At 43.8% G+C, this 24,202-nt stretch overlaps 1 protein-coding gene across 1 annotated transcript in view; it reads right to left on the bottom strand.

The window, feature by feature from the left end:
• The window catches only part of COL26A1 (collagen type XXVI alpha 1 chain), a 576,097-nt gene that overhangs the window by 104,293 nt on the left and 447,602 nt on the right, over positions 1-24,202 (bottom strand). Inside the window, exon 4 of the mRNA XM_030186010.1 lies at positions 16,346-16,407. Within this exon, the coding sequence (XP_030041870.1) occupies positions 16,346-16,407 (62 nt within the window). The remainder of the gene's footprint in view (positions 1-16,345; positions 16,408-24,202) is intronic.

Consider the following 24,202-nt stretch of genomic DNA (forward strand, 5'->3'; position numbering starts at 1 on the left):
CTACGCATCCAGTTTTTCCTACATAAGCACACAACTGTGGAACGCATTACCTAAAGCCTTGAAAATTACGCACAATCACCTAAACTTCCGGAAAACACTAAACACTAATCTGTTTAAAAAAGGCATACCCTACCAATCCAACAAGGCTTTTTAACCACCAGAACATACCAAGCAAAATCAAATTCAAACATATCATCACCGTGGAAAGCAGACTGCGGAGTACCTCAAGGTCCACCATTATCACCAATACTCTTCAACATGATGATGATCCCACTGGCAAAGTCCTTATCCAATCGAGGCCTTAACCCATTCATCTATGCAGATGATGTTACAATCTACATTCCCTTCAGACATGCCTTGACGGAAATAACTAATGAAATCAATGAGGGCCTGAACATCATGGACTCATGTGCAAACTCATTCCAACTGAAACTGAATACCGAAAAAACACACTGCCTTATCCTCTCATCCCAACATAACAACTACAAACCATTTCAGAAAATAGATACAATTGGTAATATATATATAGAACATGGAAGATATAATGAACAGTCAGGTAAAAAAGGGAAAATATACAATTGGTATCACATATTGAACATGAATTACATACAATTGGTATCACATATTGAACGTGGATTACATAATAAAATTAGACAATACGATATAGGTGTCACGCTTCTCCCGGAAGCACTGGGTTGTGAGCCCTTGGACCACTGCCGTGGAGCAGCAGTGGCAGGCAAAATCACCTCCAAACCAGAGACAAGGCAACACAGGACTGGAACCCTGGACTGGAGTTGCAGCAGAGGCAAACAAGCTGGAACAGGCAGAGCAGAAACAGCTAGACTTCACCTGCGCTTGACCGCCGTTCCCTGGAAGTTGAGCCCCCAGATGCTGGCGGCCGGCAGGACTTTCAGGACAGGGCAGGAACTGGACACCAACAGGAAGCCCACGGGATCTAGAATACCCAAGGGAGGCTAGGCAGAATACTAGACTAGGACCCTCAAACAAATACCACACTAGGTAGAAGCAGACAGGGGTGCAGGGCTATAGCTGGAGCTCCAGTAGCGCAGAAGTACAGGCAGAGACCAGGACTATGGCTGAAGCTCCAGCAGCTAGAAATACAGGCAGGGAGCAGGGCTATGGCTGGAGCTCCAATAGCTAGAAATACAGGCAGGGAGCAGGGCTATGGCTGGAGCTCCAATAGCTAGAAATACAGGCAGGGAGCAGGGCTATGGCTGGAGCTCCAGTAACTGAGAAATACAAGCAGAGGACAGGACTATGGCTGAAGCTCCAGCAGCTAGAAATACAGGCAGGGAGCAGGGCTATACTGAAAGCTGCTAAGCAGCCACTAAGAAAGAAACCCAAGCCAGGAATACAGACCAGAGGCAAGATTAAGAAATAAGCAATAGAAACAAAACTAGCTACACACAGACTACCTAGAATTAAGCTACACACAAGCTAACTAGAATACAAGCAAGAAACTCAGACTAGAACTGGACTAGGCAGAAGTGCACAGAGCACACCCACATACCAGGGACCTTAGACGATGCAAAGGCAAACACGGAAGTTTCTAGGTGATTAATAAAGCCCATCAGCACCTGAGGCTCAAGCTGCAGCAATCTCAAGGCAACTACGGGTGCTGTTCAGGCACAAACAAGAAAGACAAGTCTGGCAGCCTGGAAGATCCAGACCGGACTCGTCTGAAGCCTGGAAGGGGTAGGGACAGCAAGACAGTCTATGGCAGCCACCGGTTCTGGACATCAGAGGGCGAGGGGAGCACAAACCAAGACGCAGGCAGAAAGCATACTGAAGCATAGAGGCGCTCAACACACACAGGTGCAGTATAGTAGAATAATTAGAGCCATGCTGGAAGCAGCCAGCACACAGAGACAGAACTAACTCAGAAAGGACAGACAGAAGCCAGCTCAGAAGCTGACCCCCAGAAATAAGGCAAGTCTGAGAGGGGTCACAACCACAGACGTGACAATAGGGAGAAAATAATCCGATTATTAAATAAATGATGGTGAATTACAGTTCCAATTATGAGTCATTATGGTATGTTACGTTAAAGAGATGTGTCTTCAGTGCCTTACGGAAGTTAATTAGGTTGTGAATTATTTTCAGATCAAGTGGTAGAGCATTCCACATTTGCAAACTCAAGTATGAAAAGCTGGATACGTGTATTAATCTATATTTTAGACCTTTCCAGCTGGGGAAGTGAAGATTTAGGAATGTGCGTGCTGATTTTTTAGCATTCTTGGATGGCAGGCAGGTCAATAAGGTCTAGCATGTAGGTCAGGGCATCACCGTGAATTATTTTATGCACCAGAGTGCATATTTTGAAAGTTATACGTTCTTTCAGAGGAAGCAAGTGTAAGTTTTCTCTTAGGGGCTTAGCACTTTCGTATTTTGTTTTTCCAAATATAAGTCTGGCTGCAGTGTTTTGGGCAGTAAAACACGATTCGAAAGCGCTAAACCCCTTCGAGAAAAGCTGCACTGGCTCCCAATCAAAGAACGGATCATCTTCAAAATCTGCACATTGGTCCACAAAATCATCTACGGCGTAGTCCCAGGATACATGACAAACCTTATAGATCTACCAACTAGAAACAAACGCGGATCAACCCAACCATACCTAAATTTACACTACCCAAACTGCAAAAGGCTAAAATACAAAACAACTTATTAATCTAGTTTCTCCTATATAAGCGCACAACTATGGAATGGTCTCTCATATGCAGTGAAAACAATACATGACCACCTAAACTTCAGGAAATCATTAAAAGCCCACCTCTTCAAAAAAGCCTATCCCACCGACCCAACATAAATCTCCACACCCAGCTACACAACATAATCAATGATTGTACTGGACAGCATACTATCCTCTTCCCTTGACCCCTGACGTCTGATTCACTTCTACCTCATTTGACCACAACACAATCTTGTATTTGTTATCAATCGAAATGGCAAACGCCTTTACGGTACTTTGTAAGCCACATTGAGCCTGCAAATAGGTGGGAAAATGTGGGATATAAATGTAACAAATAAATAAATGCCTGATCTCTGCAACACAACAAAACTAAAGAACGTAATGGACATAACACAACTCTTCCGTTATACGATGCCCTAATGTGGCTGTGCCACATGAACTTTATCTTACCACAACATCACTTTGTATTTGTTCACACCGGAGTCTGCAAACACCTCTCCGGTACTATGTAAGCCACATTGAGCCTGCAAATAGGTGGGAAAATGTGGGATACAAATGTAACAAATAAATAAAAATAAATAAAATAATGTGTAAGTTATCTAATGAGTCTATTATTGGTGTGGTCACTCCAATTGCATCCTTCTATCAATCATGCTGCAGTATTCTGAATTAGTTGGAGCTGGTGCAAACTCTGGGGTTCCTTTATGAAGCTGCGGTAAAAGGGGGCCTGCGCTAGTGTCAGCGAGTGTTTTTGACATGCGCCAAGGCTCTCTTTTACCACAGTGGGTAAAAGGTAGGTCTTTCTTTTTTTCAAGAAATGGCCATGTGGCAAGTGAAGCACTTGCCGCGTGGTCATTTTGGAGGAAGTACTTACTGCCACCCATTGAGGTGGCGGTAAGGGCTCTTGCACTAACCAGGTGGTAACTAGGCAGCATGTGGCACTGCCCGATTACTGCCAGGTACACACCGGTACTACAAAAATTGAAATATTTTTGCAGTGCCGGAAATGGTGCACGCTGGGGGAGGGAACTATCACCGGGCTGTTGTGGTAGCCTGGTGGTACTTCCTTTTTAGTGTGTTTGTTATTATTAAAGTAATCGTTTATAGTTTCTTTCACGTGGAGGGGCATAATCGAACGGCGCCACAATCTAAATGGGTGGCCATCTCTTAGGCCGGCGCTGTAAAGAGGTGTCCTGAACTGTATTATCGAAACAAGATGGTCGGCCATCTTTCGTTTCGATAATACGGTTGGGGCCGGCCAATTGTCAGAGATGGCAGGTTTGAGATGGCCGGCATCGGTTTTCGCCGATAATGGAAATCGATGCCGGCCATCTCAAACCCGGCCAAATCCAAGGCATTTGGTCGTGGGAGGGGCCAGCATTTGTAGTGCACTGGTCCCCCTCACATGCCAGGACACCAGCCGGGCACCCTAGGGGGCACTGCAGTGGACTTCATTAATAGCTCCCAGGTACATAGCTCCCTTCCCTTGGGTGCTGAGCCCCCCCCAAATCCTACTTCCCACAACAGTACAACACTACCATAGCTTTTATGGGTGAAGGGGGGCACCAACATGTGGGTACAGTGGGTGTCAGGTGGGTTTTGGAGGGCTCCCATTTACCACCACAAGTGTAACAGGGGGGGATGGCCTGGGTCCGCTTGCCTGAAGTGCACTGTAGTACACCCTAAACTGCTCCAGGGACCTGCATACTGCTGTCATGGAGCTGGGTATGACATTTGAGGCTGGCATAGAGGCTGGCAAAAAATGTTTTGGTTTTTTTAGGGTGGGAGGGGGTTGGTGAGCACTGGGGGAGTACGGGGAGGTCATCCCCGATTCCCTCCGGTGGTCATCTGGTCAGTTTGGGCACTTTTTGGAGGCTTGGTCCTAAAAATAAATGGACCAAGTGAAGCCAGCCAAGTGCTTGTCAGAGCCGGCCTCCTTTTTTCCATTATTGGGTTCCAGGGCTCTGTGTTCTCCTGGTTCTCCTCCTATCTCTCCCACCGCACATTCAGAGTGCACTCTCATGGATCTTCCTCCACTCCCATCCCGCTATCTGTTGGAGTTCCCCAGGGATCTGTTCTTGGACCCCTTCTCTTCTCTATCTACACCTCTTCCCTAGGCTCACTGATCTCATCTCATGGCTTCCAGTATCATCTTTACGCTGATGACACCCAGCTCTATCTCTCCACACCAGACATCACCGCAGAGACCCAGGCCAAGGTATCGGCCTGCCTATCCGACACTGCCACCTGGATGTCCAACCGCCACCTGAAGCTGAACATGTCCAAGACCGAGCTCCTCGTCTTTCCACCTAAGCCCACTTCTCCTCTTCCCCCACTCTCTATCTCAGTTGATGGCACCCTCATCCTCCCCGTCTCATCTGCCCGCAACCTCGGGGTCATCTTCGACTCCTCCCTCTCCTTCTCTGCGCATATCCAGCAGACTGCCAAAACCTGTCACTTCTTCCTTTTCAACATCAACAAAATTCGCCCTTTCCTCTCTAAGCACACCACCCGTCCACGCTCTCATTACCTCTCGTCTCGACTACTGCAACTTGCTCCTCACTGGCCTCCCACTCAGCCATCTATTTACTACTATTTAACATTTCTAGAGCGCTACAAAGTGTACGCAGCGCTGTACAAACACAGAAGAAAGACAGTCCCTGCTCAAAGAGCTTACAATCTAATAGACAAAAAGTAAAGCATTTAAATTTAAAATATTTAAGCAGTCAAGCACAAGAGAACAGTCACAGAAGGACAGAAGATGTTGAAGGGTGGTCAGTGTGATTAGGTGTAACTCTGGTTGGAGTAGTGGGAGAAGGTGATAGAAGAATAGAAATGGGTGAGGTAAAGTAATGAGTGGGTTGATAGGGAGGTTATATAAGACATGTCACTCTAGGGGTGGGTGGGTAGAGGGGTAGGGTGGGTGGAAGCAGGAGAAGGTATTCTCTGCAGCCTATCTGTGAGATGGAAAATGCTCTCTGAAGCTGCTGCTATAAGTTGTTAGTTTTCTCTCCCTGAAAGAGATCCAAGCCACACCCACGAAGTTCAAACTGTCAGTGGGGAGGGTGAGGGGAGGAAATGGCAGTGCTTCAATCCATTCAGAACTCTGCCGCACGTCTCATATTCTGCCAGAACCAATATACTCATATCACCCCTCTCCTCAAGTCGCTTCACTGGCTTCCGATCAGATACCGCATCCAATTCAAGCTTCTCCTCCTTACTTACAAATGCACTCACTCTGCTGCTCCACCCTACCTCTCTACCCTCATCTCCCCCTACGTTCCTGCCTGTAACCTCCGCTCACATGACAAATCCCTCCTCTCAGTACCCTTCTCCACCATTGCCAATTCCAGGCTCCGCTCATTTTCCCTTGCCTCACCCTATGCCTGGAACAGACTTCCTGAATCCCTACGCCAAGCCCCCTCCCTACCCATCTTCAAATCCTTGCTTAAAGCTCACCTCTTCAATGCTGCATTCGGAACCTAACCTTTCGAACATATAGGTTGCCCTAATCTGTCTGACCTATCTGATTAACTGTACATTTGTCTTTTTAGATTGTAAGCTCTTCAAGCAGGGACTGTCCTTCCATGTTAAATTGTACAGTGCTGCGTAACCCTAGTAGCGCTTTAGAAATGTTAAGTAGTAGTAGTAGTAAGCTGGCCATCTCGTAACCATGCCCCGTCCCGCCTTCCATACCAGTGGCATAGACAAGGGTGGGCTTGGGTGGGCCCATGCCCACCCACTTTGGGATCAGGCCCACCCAGTAGCAGCATACCTTTGATATGGCTAGCAGGGATCCCCAAGCCCCACCAGCTGAAAACTCCCAACAAGTGTCCCTCCTGCATACTTTGTAAGTAGCAGATCTTCACCTGCAGTGAGCAGTGACATACAGACTGCTCGCACCAGCCCCACAGCCTTCCCTCTGATGTATTTCTGCCTAGGCGGAAACAGGAAGTTGCATCAGAGGGAAGGGTGTGGGGCCAACATGAGCAGTGTGTATTAGTTGCTGCTTGCTGCTGGTGAAAATCTACTATTTAAAAGGTATACAGGAGAGGGGGGATGTTTGAGAGACCAGATGGCATGCAGGCGAGAGAAGGAGAGACCAAATCACGTGTGGGACGGGGCGAGGTTCTTCTGCCCACCCATCTTGGGCCCAGGCCCACCCAAAATTGGGTGTCTGGCTACGCCCCTGTTCCATACCCTGCTGAAACGCCCCCTTTAACTTTGGCCGGCTCTGCGACGGAAAGCAGTTGAAGCCATCGATTATACTGATTTGGCCGGGTTCAGGAGATGGCCAGCCATCTCCCGATTTGTGTCGGAAGATGGCCGGCCTTCTCTTTCGAAAATAAGCAGGACAGTTAACAAATGCTGTGTCCTGTAGGAGAGAAGTTTGGAATCTGCATGGAGGTTTTGGAGGTCAGGGTCTGGGAGGTATTGAGGCAGAAAGAGACAGCGAGTGATTGGATAGAATTGATCCGTGGATTTTGACATCTAAAATCATAGGGAGTAGGGAGGAAGAAATAATAAAAAAAAAATCAATCCTGGAGAAGCTGGCATGTGGACGGGAATCCTCCGAGAAGGATGCCGGATTCTCCAGGGGTCTGGTGAGGCCTAATAGACTTTTTATATTGTTTATGGCCTGCATGGATTTAGACTGTTTATCAAGAATTTGTTCTTGTATTTGATTAAAGTCACCTCCAATAATGATGTTAGTGGAATTAAATTGAAGTAGTGTGGAAGAAATTTCATAGAAAAACTCAGGAAAGTCTGAGTTAGGGCCATAGATATTGAGTAGGGCGTATTTAGTTTCAGAAACTTGGATTTCCATGAATAGCCATCTGCCTAAATTATCGGATGACCGACGTAAAACAGTGGCTGGGAAAGCTTTCCTAAGGAGAATAGCAACTCCATTATGTTTGTGTATTGCTGGGGAGTAGGCGGCCAGTACATACTGCGAGACCTGTTATTTAAGCCCTCTTTTTCCTGATGCAGATCGATTTCTTTAACCCTATAGTGAAAGGCCGTAATAACCGCCGAATTTGTGCTGTATTTGTTGTCAAGAGTTTCCACGTGGGCGGCAAGGCAAGTTTTGATCTCAGAGATTTTTTTTCCTTCATTTGTTGAGAGAATTGAAATTGTCTTGCAGCAAACCTTTAATTGTGAAAATTTTACCCATAATGGAGTGCAGGGTGAGGTCGGTTTCTGCTTGCAATGACAACTTATCTGGAGATTGAGGCGCTTGTTTTTGCCTTTCAGAGGTTGGCAAAGACAGCGAACCTGCATCTGCTTTCAGAGTTTTAGCAGACATTGTTAAGTCTATTTAATTAAAAAATTAGGATTCTTACAGCAGGTAACGGAAGCAAAAAGATCAGGTGTCCATCTTTCTTCGAGCTCACCAGCGGCCCCTAAAAATCCAGCAATACTAATATCTAGTCTCAGTTTCTGTGGAGACCATCACTGAGTATCCCAACAAGCTAAAGCTTAGCTCGAGTTATCTGCAGCAGGGCCCATTTTACTCCTACGGGCCCTGCTGCAGATATCTCGAGCTAAGCTTTAGTAAGACCCCCTTAGGAACCAGCTTGTAGAATAATGCCTGGTGCAACTTCACACATCAGCTACCAACTATTGGTTCCTTTGAAGCTCATAAGTGACTTACACATCTGGGACTAATTATAGACTTACCTCCTAAATACAAAGGGGAATTTGTGAGCGACTAATAAAGCCAGTTCATAGGGGAAGGAAGGAAGAACCTTAACATTATGACTGTGCTATTTTGGAGGCCGTATCTTGCGAAGGATGTTAAAAAAATGGAAGCGGTGCAAAGAAAAGCTACGAGGATGGTATGGGATTTACGTTCCAAGACGTATGAAGAGAGGCTTGCTGACCTGAACATGTACACCCTGGAGGAAAGGAGGAACAGGGGTGATATGATACAGACGTTCAAATATTTGAAAGGTATTAATCCACAAACGAATCTTTTCCGGAGATGGGAAGGCGGTAGATCGAGAGGACATGAAATGAGATTGAAGGGGGGCAGACTCAGGAAAGATGTCAGGAAGTATTTCTTCATGGAGAGGGTGGTGGACGCTTGGAATGCCCTCCCGCGGGAGGTGGTGGAGATGAAAACGGTAACGGAGTTCAAACATGCGTGGGATATGCATAGAGGAATCCTGTGCAGAAGGAATGGATCCTCAGAAGCTTAGCTGAAATTGGGTGGCGGAGCAGTTGGGGGGAAGAGGGGGTGGTGGTTGGGAGGCGAGGATAGGGGAGGGCAGACTTATACGGTCTGTACCAGAAGCGGGACTGGTGGTTGGGAGGCGGGAAATACTGCTGGGCAGACTTATATGGTCTGTGCCCTGAAAAGGACAGGTACAAATTCAAGGTAAGGTATACACATATGAGTTTGTCTTGGGCAGACTGGATGGACCATGCAGGTCTTTTTCTGCCGTCATCTACTATGTTACTATATATGTTATTTATGTATAAGCACAGTTATAAAATTACCCTGAAAAAGGCAATTTTCAAAATGCTGAACATGTAGACATTTGGGGGGGGGGGGGGGTCTTTTTCAAATGCAGGTGTCCACGTGAAGCTCTGGACATTTTGTTTTAAATGATCCCATTGTATTTACCCTGAGGATTCACTCCTAGTTTAGAATGAGCCTAGTAAAGAGCATGGAGGTTATGCTAGCTGAGAAAATACTAGGCTGCCTTAGGAAGTGTCTGGTCACAGCTGTTATAATTACTGATGGCAAACAGACTGACAAATGAAGAGTACAACTGCACCACCCAGTAATAAAAAGCAGCTGATCCCCATCTGAGCATAAAATATAATTGTCTCCTGCCACGTAGTGTTCAGTTTTTTGGTTGTATGCCTTTGTTTCCTATCCAAAAACAAGATTATTAAAACATCTTCATTATTTATTGAGGGTGAAATATGACACTATGTGGCTTTAAAAAACATTCCAATAATAGTAATGAGCAGAGCCAATCAGATACCCGACAATTAGCACCGTATCAGTTATTATAGCTTTCTAAGGTTAAGGGAAAGGGGGAAGGGAATGGGATTTGATATACCGCCTTTCTGTGGTTTCAATCAAAGCAGTTTACATATTATATTTTGCACCAGAGGCAATGGAGGGTTGAGAGGGTCTTTTACTAATGCGCTCACGTTTTTTGGCGTGCACTAAAATTTTAGTGCACGCCAAAAAACGTGAGCGTGCCTTAGTAAAAGACCCTCTGTGACTTGCCCAGAGCCACAAGGAGCTGCAGTGGGGATCAAACTCTGTTCCCCTGGTTTTCAGGCCACTGCACTAACCATTAGGCAACTCTTCTACAAAATACCGAAGGTCACATTGACAACTGAATTTTAGAGGATGAGGTTGAAAAATGTGAGTTCAATATATAGTAGAGGTGAGGAAAGTCTTTGCCTTTTCCAGTTAATGACGAGTGCTGTCTCTAGAAGCATCAGGTAAATTGTTGCTTCTCAACCCTCTCCTGGAGGCCCGCTTAGCCTTCTGATCCAAGAAATTCTTTCTATATATGATGATCCTGTTTAAACACCAAGCATTCACCACTACCAACACTGGGGGAACAGGACCCAATATTATTTCTTTCCTCAGATTTGAATTCCATATTTTCAAGCATGCAAATCGACATCTCCCATGTTGACATTATAGTTCTTTATCAACTTGGGCTGTTTAACAGACTATCCTTATTCCATCTTTGGCATGTTGAAAGCAGCTCAATGGCCTTAAACTGTGTTGTTACTATGATGACACCTCACCATTTGAACTTTATCTGAAGAATCAAACCGGTCATCAAAGCTTCCTTGTGCCTGTTTGTAGATGTCTTTCACAGAAGACAGTGTGAATCCTTGCATGCAGTTCTCTCATATTGTTCCTGTGGCACAAATTGACATCGCAGAGAGGGTAGCCAGTAGATTGTAACTTGTAAAAGAAATTGTCGAAATATACTGTATAGTTCAATTTGACAGAAGATGGAATGACATCCAGAAGAGAAATGACCACTCGGGCTCCAAGAAGCAATGGTCTCTGTTGAGCTAGACCTTCTTTGCCACAATATAACTGGAACTTGAAGCAGTCGCCCTCACTCGAACACTGAGCCCAATACTTAAGGCCAGATCATATTGGTTTTCCTCATATACAGTGGGGGAAATAAGTATTTGATCCCTTGCTGATTTTGTAAGTTTGCCCACTGACAAAGACATGAGCAGCCCATAATTGAAGGGTAGGTTATTGGTAACAGTGAGAGATAGCACATCACAAATTAAATCCGGAAAATCACATTGTGGAAAGTATATGAATTTATTTGCATTCTGCAGAGGGAAATAAGTATTTGATCCCCCACCAACCAGTAAAAGATCTGGCCCCTACAGACCAGGTAGATGCTCCAAATCAACTCGTTACCTGCATGACAGACAGCTGTCGGCAATGGTCACCTTTATGAAAGACACCTGTCCACAGACTCAGTGAATCAGTCAGACTCTAACCTCTACAAAATGGCCAAGAGCAAGGAGCTGTCTAAGGATGTCAGGGACAAGATCATACACCTGCACAAGGCTGGAATGGGCTACAAAACCATCAGTAAGACGCTGGGCGAGAAGGAGACAACTGTTGGTGCCATAGTAAGAAAATGGAAGAAGTACAAAATGACTGTCAATCGACAAAGATCTGGGGCTCCACGCAAAATCTCACCTCGTGGGGTATCCTTGATCATGAGGAAGGTTAGAAATCAGCCTACAACTACAAGGGGGGAACTTGTCAATGATCTCAAGGCAGCTGGGACCACTGTCACCACGAAAACCATTGGTAACACATTACGACATAACGGATTGCAATCCTGCAGTGCCCGCAAGGTCCCCCTGCTCCGGAAGGCACATGTGACGGCCCGTCTGAAGTTTGCCAGTGAACACCTGGATGATGCCGAGAGTGATTGGGAGAAGGTGCTGTGGTCAGATGAGACAAAAATTGAGCTCTTTGGCATGAACTCAACTCGCCGTGTTTGGAGGAAGAGAAATGCTGCCTATGACCCAAAGAACACCGTCCCCACTGTCAAGCATGGAGGTGGAAATGTTATGTTTTGGGGGTGTTTCTCTGCTAAGGGCACAGGACTACTTCACCGCATCAATGGGAGAATGGATGGGGCCATGTACCGTACAATTCTGAGTGACAACCTCCTTCCCTCCGCCAGGGCCTTAAAAATGGGTCGTGGCTGGGTCTTCCAGCACGACAATGACCCAAAACATACAGCCAAGGCAACAAAGGAGTGGCTCAGGAAGAAGCACATTAGGGTCATGGAGTGGCCTAGCCAGTCACCAGACCTTAATCCCATTGAAAACTTATGGAGGGAGCTGAAGCTGCGAGTTGCCAAGCGACAGCCCAGAACTCTTAATGATTTAGAGATGATCTGCAAAGAGGAGTGGACCAAAATTCCTCCTGACATGTGTGCAAACCTCATCATCAACTACAGAAGACGTCTGACCGCTGTGCTTGCCAACAAGGGTTTTGCCACCAAGTATTAGGTCTTGTTTGCCAGAGGGATCAAATACTTATTTCCCTCTGCAGAATGCAAATAAATTCATATACTTTCCAAAATGTGATTTTCCGGATTTAATTTGTGATGTGCTATCTCTCACTGTTACCAATAACCTACCCTTCAATTATGGGCTGCTCATGTCTTTGTCAGTGGGCAAACTTACAAAATCAGCAAGGGATCAAATACTTATTTCCCCCACTGTAAATTGTTTTAGGCCATGATGACCAATAGTAATGAACAATCATTTCATCAATTGAAAAGTTCTTTGAAAAAATTTCTAATTTAGAAAACGTTATGTTCAAAGAGTCAACAGTTGGATGGATTTTGAACGCTCAATCATTAGCATGCTGAGGTGCAGTGCTGTTGTTGGCAAAATGTTATGAGTTAAATGTACATATGCTCTGCATCCACAAAGATCCAACTTCTCCCCAACAACAGATGCAGATCAGAACTAGGAAATTTTCCAATGGAAGTCACCATACAAAGATTTTGATTCTCATGCATCTCAGGAATAGCAACATAAATCTCTCTACCTCCAGGCACATTGTGAAATACAAAACCTGAAAAAAATCCTAACAACATAAATGTACCAAACATGTCATATGACAACATCACTAGTCCTATGATTCACAGCAAGAACCCTACCTATGAATAGGCAACTACAACTATTACACTGGGACCTAAAACTACAGGCAAAACAGAACAAGTGGAACTGCTATTGAGTTCTATACAGAAACTACATACAGAATAGCACACATCAGTCATATCCAAAACACAGACAGACCCTCGTGAAATACAGAACAAGGGATCGCAAATTACAAATAGAAATATGAAGACAAAAATTGAACTGGGAACCCCAAGAAGTCAAACTCAGCATATATCGCAACACTGACGAAATAAAAACAAATCATGATAGCATTTCTAATATATATCATACTTTTCATTGGTTAACAGTGAGTAATCGTATTAATTTTAAAGTATTTTGACTTATTTTTCAACCAAAATTTGGCCTGAACTCTGAAGGTTTGACAGAGTTATTGGTTTTCCCCTCAATGAATAGGACACTAGATTTTCTTAGGTCATGGAACCTTGGCTGTCCTTCTTTACAAAATGTCCAGTTTAAATCTTTTTTTGGAAGCTTCCTCTATTTTTTCAAGAGTTAGGTTATGGAATAAGCTTCCTCTGACTATAAGGCAAGCATCATCTTATTTTCTTTTTAGGAAAATGTTTAACATATATTTTTTTAAACAGGCTCTTTATTTCTGCTTATGTATTTAGATTTACTATTCCTTCATTAATTTTGAAGTTCTATTAAATACGTTTACCTCTTTGAATTCAGTTGGATTACAGCAGTATGGAAGATCTTGATAGAATAGAATAGAATGAACATAATACAAAGCCATTTGCAATGCACATTTCCCACAGCTAACGTATTCCAGTTAATAAATTCAAAATAAAACTTGTTTTATAACTTTGTTGTCTGTTCATTTTTTTTCCATCACGTTGGTCCCAGTTTCTCTTTTTTGTTTTCCTGCCTTCTGCTCTTTCCATCAGTTGTCCATTTATCATTTCTCCCCTCTTTCCTCCTGTCTTCTTCCATTCCTTCACTACACCTGTCTGACACACTGATCTTTCCCTCTTAGTTATTTCCTCCCTTTATTCTTTTCTGCCTCTGTCCACTCTGGTTTCACCCTCTTGCTTACCTTCCAGCTCTCCATCTCCTGTTTCCTTTCACCTACCTATCCATCCTCTTCTGTCACTCCACAGCTCTTCCAATTCTGGTCTCACCCCTTACCCAGCCTCGTATTCCATTCTGTCTTTCATCTACTCCATAATATCACATTTCTCTGTACTCACTATCCTCCTCCTACTCATCACCTTGACAACCCCAAATGGCCTCTCTCATATGGTTCCAACATTCCTAGTATTGCTCCTCCCCCTGCAGCCTTGCAGTCTGATATTCCTTCCATGCCACTACTGTTCCCACCACTATTCCAGCATCTCTCTCTCTCCCTTTTGCTCCCAGGTTCAACATCTCTCCCTCTCTTTTTCTCCACACCTCCCTTTCCTGGGATCCAATATCTCTTCCTCCCTCCCCTCCACCCCATCCCCAAACATCTCTCCATTTCTCTTTCTTCCCTCCCTCCCTCCCTCCCTCTGTTTCCTCCTTCCCCATGCCTCTGGGTCCAAGGTCTCTGTATCTATCTTCCTTCCCTTACCCTTCCCCTCCACCCCCAGGTCCAACATGTTTCCATCTCCTTCTCCTCCACCCCCAGGTCCTACATATTTCCCCTCTCTTCCTTCCATTCCTCCCTTCGTATAACATCTCTCCCTCTCTGATCCCTCTTTCCCCACTGCCCCTGGGTCCAATGTTTATCCATCTCTTTTCCTTCCCTTACTCAACCCCATGTGTCTAACATCTATCTCCCTCCTTCCCCTCTGTCCCCGGATCCAAGATGTCTTCATCATTCTTCCTTCCCTTTCTGACTCCCTACATTTAATATCTCTCCCTGTTTTCCCCCTTCCCTACTGCCCCTGGGTCCAAAATAATCTCTATTCCTTCCATTTCCCCCTTTCCACCCCACCCGTCCATCATTTCTCACTCTGCTACCCCTCCGCCTCCGGGTCTGGCAGTACTCATCTCTCTCAACTCTTCTCCCTCCTGCCCACAGCCCAGTATCTCCTGCTATGTCTGCCCCCCCCCCACCTTAAAACCTGCATTTCTATGGCATAATGGCAGCGGCAGTGATTCCCTTCTGTTGTCTGCCACTGAGCTCATGGCCTGCACTCTGCTGCATCCCACCCTGTGTCACAAGAGGATGGGACGAGTAGAGAGCAGGCTGTGAGCTCAGTAACAGATAGCTGAAGGGAATCGCTGCTGCTGTTCTGCCACAAAATGGCAGGTTTTAAAAGGGAGGGGGGCAGACACAGGAGGAAATACTGGGCCAGAGGTGGGGGGGGAGAGGAGTTGAGAGAGACGAGTGGTGCTGAACCTGGAGGCGGAGAGTAGCAGAGTGTGAAATGGACACGTGGGGCAGGAAGCACTGGGCCCCTCAATTGCTCTGGTCCCTCAGGCACTGCCCGGTTGCCCAAATGGTCAGTCCACCCCTACCCAATCAAGTCATATCATAAAACAGTTATGCAGGCCCAAGATGACTATCAACTGGGACCCACATAACTATTAAACACCATTTGAGAGCTCTTCTGAGCCCCTTCCCACCATAAAACAGCCCCCTCCTTCCTTTCCCCTTCCCTCAACTCCCTTGGAACATCCTCCAGTCCAAACCACTCCCTATCCACCACAGTACCTTGAGGCATTTTGAAGATACTGATGCTAGGGGCAGGAATGAGTGGGAGTTTGCTCTTGCCCCCATCTCCCCCACTGGACCATTGGGTATCGAAGGTAGGCCTGGAAGTGTTGGTGGGATGTTCTGGAGGGGAGTGTTGGGGGTTGTTAATATCATGGGCTGGGGGAGGGGGAAGGGAAGGAGGGGGTCTGTTTGGGAGGGCAGGAGGGAGCTTAGAAGGGCTCTCAAATGGTGTTTAATAGTTATGCAGGTTCTTGCCCACTTAGCTACTGTATGTGAATTTGGTGAATATTTCTGGCACCCACATAACTGCTGGCTCCTCCCCAGTACTGCCCCCATACTGCCCTGACCTGCTCATTTTTTAAAATGGGCGGTTAGTGCCAATATTCAGAGGCACTGCCCGATTAAGTATTGGTGAATATCGGTGGTTGGGCGACCATGAGCAATTTAAGCGGACCAGAGACTCTCTTGCCTATCTAAATTGCTTTGAATATCAGGTGGATAGTCTTTATTTGCCTTCATTTTTCTCTGTTTCTAAAAGAGGCCACTGACGCACATAAATGATCAAAACTGTGCCATTTACGTGCCTTCCTGCTTCCTATAGCCAGGTGGCTCCTTATAGCTTTACCCCTAAATAGAATCTCCTGCGTGTAGCACTAGCATACAGCTCTTTCATTAACTAAAACACCCAAGAGGAGACCACTCATCTTTTTCAAGAAGAGAATAATCATGCTAAATGCTCTGAGCCTCAGGCCCCACATTTCACCTACCTTGGCTTCAATAGTGTTCAGCCTCTCTGCCATATCAGTAAGTTTTGTGCAGTTCATGCATTCTGGTAATGAAGAGAAAAACAGACTAAGAAAAGAAAAGATACCTTCCAATTATCCTCCCTTCCCAGGTGTTTCACAGTTAAAATTTTTCTCACATACTTATCTCCTCAAAAGAGAGAAATAAATGGCAGCAACTGGTGGCAACTTCTTGAATAACCAATCTATATTGATGCCTGAGCTTTCAAGGGCAAGAGTCCACCATGTCAGATGAATTTTAAGAATATGTAGGGAAGTTAGGGGATAAAAATGATATAAGTCCTATTTATACTTTTCAATATATTTTTAAAGCCTGGTTCTCCAGCTGGTGAAACCTTAGGAGCCTTTTTACCAAGCCGCGTAGGTGCGTCCGCGCATCCCGCACGCATCAATTTTGAACTACTGCCCGGCTAGTGCGTGGTGCTGGCAGTAATTTCATTTTCTACGCATGCCCATTACACGCCCCAGAACATGTCTGGCGCATGGCGCTAACCGGGCAGTAATCAGCGTCCGCCCAGTTAACACGTGAGACTTTACCGCTAGGTCAATGGGTGGTGGTAAGGTCTCAGGCCCAAAATGGACATGGGCCAAATTTTATTTTGCCTTTTTTTGCAGGTGCGCTGAAAAATGGACCTGCGCAGGCCACTTTTCGGTGCACCTTAGTAAAAGGACCCCTTATTGACTAACCAAGCTATTGAGACATGAGCTTTCAAAGGACAAGATGAATTTTAAGAATGTGCAGGGGAAGCTAGGTGAGGGGGTGGGTGGGTTATCTGTTTTATTTATACTATTGAATATAATATGTATATTTTTAAAGCCTGGCTTGTCAGTTTTACAAAGTTACTAACAGGCACAACTCTGTTAGAACAAGAGATGGGCAGCCAGAAAAATGTCTTTTTTTTGTGTGCTCTAGATAAAATATCATTATGCATGCCAACTTGCCTTAAACTGTGCACAAGGGGAGATTCTGTATAGGGTGCCCACATTTAGGGCCCTGTTTACTAAGCCGTGCTGTAGGTGCGCTGGCATTTTTAGAGCGTGCTAAAAATTAGCGTGCGCTAAAAAGGATAGTGCACCAGCACCTTAGTAAATAGGGCCCTTAGGCACTGGGAAAGTGTTTGCTAAGGTGGTGATTCTATGGTGCCGAATGTAAGGCACTACTTCAGCACTGAAGTTTTGGTGTGGAAAAACATTCCAACGGATGCAAGGCATCGAAATGGGGCAAAAAAGATAGATTCACACAAAAGCAAACTTACGTGTTCATTTATAGTATAGCACCTAAGTGTTTGCACAGGAATCTGCAAAAGGGGGTGTGGCCGTGGGAGGGGCTTGAGTAACCTGGGGCATTCCCTTAAAATTCATGCAGTGTTATAGAATTCATGGGATCTGCGCCCAACTTGCGTGCTGGGATTTAGTCCTCACAGCAGAGGTTAAGTGCGAATCCTGGTGCTAAACGTTATTCTATAAAAGGACACCAATCCTGGAACAGCCGTTATAAAAAACGTTCAGTGCTGACTTTTTTCGATGCTGAAGTTTGCAAACATTTATAGAATTTTTCCCCTAAGCAGCTAGTCTATAAGGGATAGAATGCACGCACTTTCCATTATAGAATGATGGCTAAACACGTCTGCAATTACACATGCCCATTTAGGTGCCCCCCCCCCCCCCCCCTTACGCCTGCTCAAAGGCAGATGTAAATTCAGGTGCCTAAATGTGCCAAATACATGCGTAACTTCAGACAATCTGTAACCTATTCCGGGTACACCCAGACCTGCCCATGCCCCTCGCACATCAATGCTCCCCCCTTTGAAAATGTGCACCCTTGAATTTACATGCCCAAATTACAGAATATTGACGAAAGGTACTTGTGCGCACAACTTGATTATTGTAGAGTCTATAAGAAGGCTATAAGGTCGTAATTTTAATAGTTTGGGCAGGTGAGGCAATAGGGTTTCTACTAGTTGAAAATAATTAATTACGTCCACCTTGTATATTCTCAGCCTGTTTTACACAGCCTGAGCACTAACACCCTCAACAATCAGAAGGACACACTGGGATAGTTTTCTAAGTTTATTAGTTACTTACCAAACACAATACAGGTATTAGGCTTTCATATCTAGGAAATGGAGGAGCAGCACTCCGCGACACACAGCAGGTGCCGTCAGTCTTCTCTCTTCTGCCTTCTGCCCCCATACCCTAGCGGAAAGCCTTTTTATACATTTCTCCTACCATTCATTCCTATGTCACCAGCAGTCTTTGCCTATTATCAGTTACTATCCTTTAGACATCAACATTGATAGCAATGATAATAATGATTCTACATGTTCCCAAGCTTCCCCTCTGCCCATCTTGGATGCTCTTGTGTGACCCACTGTTTTCTGCTTTTAGCCAAAACATCCTTGCCCATGTCTTCTTGCTAGTGCCAGTTCAGCTGTTGTTTATAGAGCAGGTTCCTCCCCTCTCTGTCTGCTCTCAGCAGCTTCGTGCTGCAGTGACATGTCAGACACAGTGATATGATTTTTAGAGGCCTAGCTCTTAGCTCTAAGCCTGAGCCTTTGGCCTATATTTCACTGAAAGCAAGTGACAGCATTTTTCTACAAACTGCAAATTGATGCCAATTAGCAACAATTAACTGCATTGTAGCCAATAATTGGCTGTTAATTCCAATTAACAGCCAATTATATTAATTTGCCCTTATCGTATAATAGCACATGCAACTTTGGGTGCTAAGCGTCTTTTATAGAATCTGAGGGTGTGTACAAAAATTGCACACTCTTTCATGATAGTGCACACACGCCTCAATAAATTGCTAAGATGCCACCTGCTGCTGTTAAATTTTTCAAGGCTGAGATATGAGCCTAGGGGCCAGTATTCAGACCGCAGGAGGCAGCCTGGCTAACTCTTGTGGTTGGTGGCGAACACGGAAATTCAATGAATTGAAATTCTGGGTTTTTTTTTTGGCTGCTATGAACATAGCCAGTTAAGTCAATGCTCATCAGCTAACTAGCTAAGTTATAGTGGCCAGAGATGGACCTGCTATTTACGTGGGGCTATTTGGTCGCTAAACTTAGCCAGTCAGTTGATGAATATTGGAGCTAACAGGCCGCTAAGTTCTAATATTCAGTCGAGATAGCTGGCTATCTCATGCTGAATATTAGTGCTTAGTCACCTTAAGGCTATTTAACCGACGAGGAGCCATTCCACAGAAAGTTTGCATATTTAAAGGAAAAATTCTGCATATTGTTTCACTTACTATCAGGCTTATTTTCGAAAGAGAAGGACACCCATCTTTCGACACAAATCGCAAGATGGGCGTCCTTCTCACAGGGTCGCCCAAATTGGTATAATGGAAAGCCGATTTTGGGTGTCCCCAACTGCTTTCCGTCACAGGGACGACCAAGTTCATGGGGGCGTGTCAGAGGTGTAGCGAAGGCGGGACTTGGGCGTGCCTAACACATGGGCGTCCTTGACCCATAATGGAAAAAAAGGGCGTCCCTGACGAACACTTGGATGACTTTACCTGGTCCTTTTTTTCTTATGACCAAGCCACAAAAAGGTGCTCGAACTGACCAGATGCCCACCGGAGGGAATCGGGGATGACCTCCCCTTACTCCCCCAGTGGTCATCAACCCCCTCCCACACTAAAACAAAACTTTAAAAAGTTTTTTGCCAGCCTCTATGCCAGCCTCAAATATCATCCCAGCTCCATGACAGCAGTATGCAGGTCCCTGGAGCAGTTTTAGTGGGCGCAATGCACTTCAGCCAGGTTGACCCAGGCCCACCCCCCCTACCTGTTACACTTGTGGTGGTAAATGTGAGCCCTCCAAAACCCACCCGAAACCCAGCTGGAAAGGGCTTAGACAGCAACTTCAGTGGCTGGAACATAAGGACAGTGCTGGATAGATTTTTACGGTCTGTGTCTCACAAATGAGAAGATGAAGAGGCTGGAGTAGGCTTTAACGGCAACTCCAGCAGTTGGAACATAAGGATAGGGCCAGATAGACTTCTATGGTCTATGTTCCAGAAACACGAAAGAAAGACAATAATCAAGTATATATCACACTCGTTGATTTAATCATGAATTGATAATGAGTGTGACTATTGGGCAGACTGGATGGACCATTCAGGTCTTTATTTGCTGTCACTTACTATGTTACAATTAATCCTCTTTGCTCCCAGGCTGATGCGCAGACCTCAGCTCTGACACAGGCATGAGCATTGGATGTCACCTGACCTACTGGCGTGTGCATGTGGTGACCTCTCAGCACACAGTGCCAGTAAATCAGAGACAAATCTTACATGTGCACACCAGAGTGTTCCAAGTTTCAACTTCCATTCCTTCCTTGCCTACAGTGCTGTGGCTCAAATCCAGAGAGAGACTGAGGGAGCTGACCATAATTTTCTTTTATGTACCATTAAATTCTTACGGGGATGGGTGGGGATGGGTTAAATTCTTGCGGGGATAGGTTGGGATGGGTTCAATTTTTGCGGGGATGGGTAAGATTCCAGCAGGGACGGGTGGGGATGGGTAAGATTTCTGTCCCCGTGCAACTCTCTACATTAAACATAATGTCTTATTGAAACAAAAGGCCCTGTTTACTAAGCTGCGCTACAGACACACTAGCGTTTCTAGCATGCTCTAATGATTAGTGCGCGCTAAACACTAGAGACACCCATAGGAATATATGGGTGTGTCTAGCGTTTAGCACATGCTAATTATTAGGACACGCTAAAACACTATACACCTTAGTACACAAGGCACAAAGATTGTAAGTTTCTACATATTTCTTTAATCAGATATCAAATTCTTAATTAATCTGTGTACCTATTAATTGGAGCTAAACAAAAGCCATAATTTAATTCCCAAGCAAAGTTGTATTCATTGAACACCTCTCGCTTATATAAAGAATAGCAATAGGAGGGTATTCGGGTAATACTTAATAAAGTATAAACAGATCTTCTAAAAGAAGAATACCTTGCATGTATATGAAATAAGAATCCTAATATTTCCCAGGTTTATCATTTAATTTTCACATGAAAATTGTTGGTCTTCAGTTAAGTTCTTCCTGTACCAGACAGAGTCCTGTGTCTTTAGAAACCATAGTTAATCACTCAAAGTTCATTCACATATGTCTTCTATTAACTCGTAATAAAGAAAGACAGAAAAAGCATTTTTAATCTCTTTTCCCCAGATGAATTTGTGCCTAATTCCTGCTTAATTCAGAGCTGTCATTCGAGCTTCTTTTTAACTGGGAAATGAAGAGCCAGACTTCCATTTGTTAGGAAACAAAAAAGAAAAACAGCATCCATTCATTTATCAGATAAAATGGACTGGGATGGTTATGCAAGTGCGTTTTCGTGGGGAAGAGATAAGTCTTGCATTATTATCTGAGAGGTCAATAGTCAGAAGAGTTATGCAGGTAAGACTGACTTTTACCCATGTAAATCTGCGCCTTTAAAAATATCCTTTTGATCTGTGTAACTCTGCACAATTTTTGTGAAGAGGGGATGGGCTAGAGGTATGGTGAGGGTGGACTAAGATAGACAGATAATGCAATGTTGAGTATTCTGTAGATAAATTTGTGCAGACCAATCAGTAAGTCTAAAGGTAACTTTATCCAGATAAGTTCCACTGAATATCTGTAAAGTTATCCATTTTTCTTATCCGCTCAGTAGGTTTTTGAATATTTATTTGTAAACATTTGCTATTCCGCAATATCACCAGGTATTAAAGCAATTTACATGAACCATAAGTAAAACTGCAGCACATATATTGAACAATCACAAATAACCAAACACAACAGGTGAGGAACAATTGCGTAGCATAACACTTATGAACTGAAGACCAAAAATGTGCAAAACATAAAACTGGAACACAAAAGGAAATAGAATGGGAAAATTACAAAGAAAATGCTTTTCTAAAAGCCATGTCTTTAATGAAGATTTAACTCTAATATATGAAGGGTCAGATCATAGAGTTAGTTCCATAAACTCAGACCCAAAAAACAACAAGGCAAACGATCTGCAAAATCCAATAAGGGAAAGAAAGCCAGCAGATCAATGTCACAACAAAAAGATTTTATTGAAGATACCGTGTATGAACAAATCGCCCGACATGGGCCTTGTTTCGCCCACCTAGGGCTGCATCAGGGGCTACAATGAACAACTATATAATAATTATCATAGATCATAATAAATAAAATATAACACACATACGAGCATAATATATCAAATATATAAATTGACAAAAAACAATTAATAAAATATGGAATATTACTAGGTATACATAGAGAGTATACTAGAATAATTACATGAATAAACGTATCGCTACGCACTGTCCAATATAAATAATATATATATACATGTACATAAAAGAGCATATATAAGAAAATATATATATATATAAGAAGTATATATAATGCAACAATTGTATGACAGTGCATATAAACATATATATAAAAGCATAATAAAATCTGACATCACGTAACAGCAAAGCAAGGGCACTGGTATAGGTTACGAACTTCAATACAAATATGTATAAAAAAATGTATAAATGAGATAATAAAAGGCACATACCTAATTTGAAACCTTCGTAAAGGGACAACTATAAAGAAGTGAACATGGACACAATCAAATAATATTCTATGTTACCAAAAATGAGAAATGGGGTAGTATGTATGGGAACAATAAAAATATTACTCACATATGGTGCATAAAAGTCAAGAAAAAACCAGCTAAAACGGGAATCCCTATAATCATAAATCAAAAAGAATTAATAAAAACAAAAAATAAAATTAGAGCGGATCAAGACTAATAATATGACATTAGTTTAGGTATCATAGGGGGTATTGACACTACATTGTGTATTGACATGACTAGTGCAATGTGTTTATAAAAAATACTATATACAAAACGTCTTGCAATCAAAACAACATCATGGCACAGCAATGTCACATATATAAATGTTACAAGTGCCGTGTTATAAAATGATGCACTTATTGTTATGTATGACAAACAATTATCAGTGCCCTTAAAGGCTGACAGAAGCGCAATGAAATATTAATACAGCATCAGAGGAGAATTAAACCACCACTACTACTACTACTACTACTATTTAGCATTTCTATAGCGCTACAAGGCGTACGCAGCGCTGCACAAACATAGAAGAAAGACAGTCCCTGCTCAAAGAGCTTACAATCTAATAGACAAAAAATAAATAAAGTAAGCAAATCAAATCAATTAATGTGAACGGGAAGGAAGAGAGGAGGGTAGGTGGAGGTGAGTGGTTACAAGTGGTTACGAGTCAAAAGCAATGTCAAAGAGGTGGGCTTTCAGTCTAGATTTAAAGGTCAGTGAACTTCCTGCTATACTACTTCAAAAAACAGGGATGATTACAACATTAAAGCAGGGACCACAAAAAGTGTGGCTATCAACATCTCTAAAAAGCAAAACTGCTACAGTCTGAAGATTAAAAACAAAAGTGCAATATTGCTTCGAGTGAATATTACTACTACTACTATTTAGCATTTCTATAGCGCTACAAGGCGTACGCAGCGCTGCACAAACATAGAAGAAAGACAGTCCCTGCTCAAAGAGCTTACAATCTAATACACAAAAAATAAATAAAGTAAGCAAATCAAATCAATTAATGTGAATGGGAAGGAGGAGAGGAGGGTAGGTGGAGGCAAGTGGTTACGAGTCAAAAGCAATGTTAAAGAGGTGGGCTTTCAGTCTAGATTTAAAGGTGGCCAAGGATGGGGCAAGACGTAGGGGCTCAGGAAGTTTATTCCAGGCGTAGGGTGCAGCGAGACAGAAGGTGCG

This window comes from Microcaecilia unicolor, chromosome 13, assembly GCF_901765095.1.
Source record: "Microcaecilia unicolor chromosome 13, aMicUni1.1, whole genome shotgun sequence".
NCBI classification, from domain to species: Eukaryota; Metazoa; Chordata; class Amphibia; order Gymnophiona; family Siphonopidae; genus Microcaecilia; species Microcaecilia unicolor.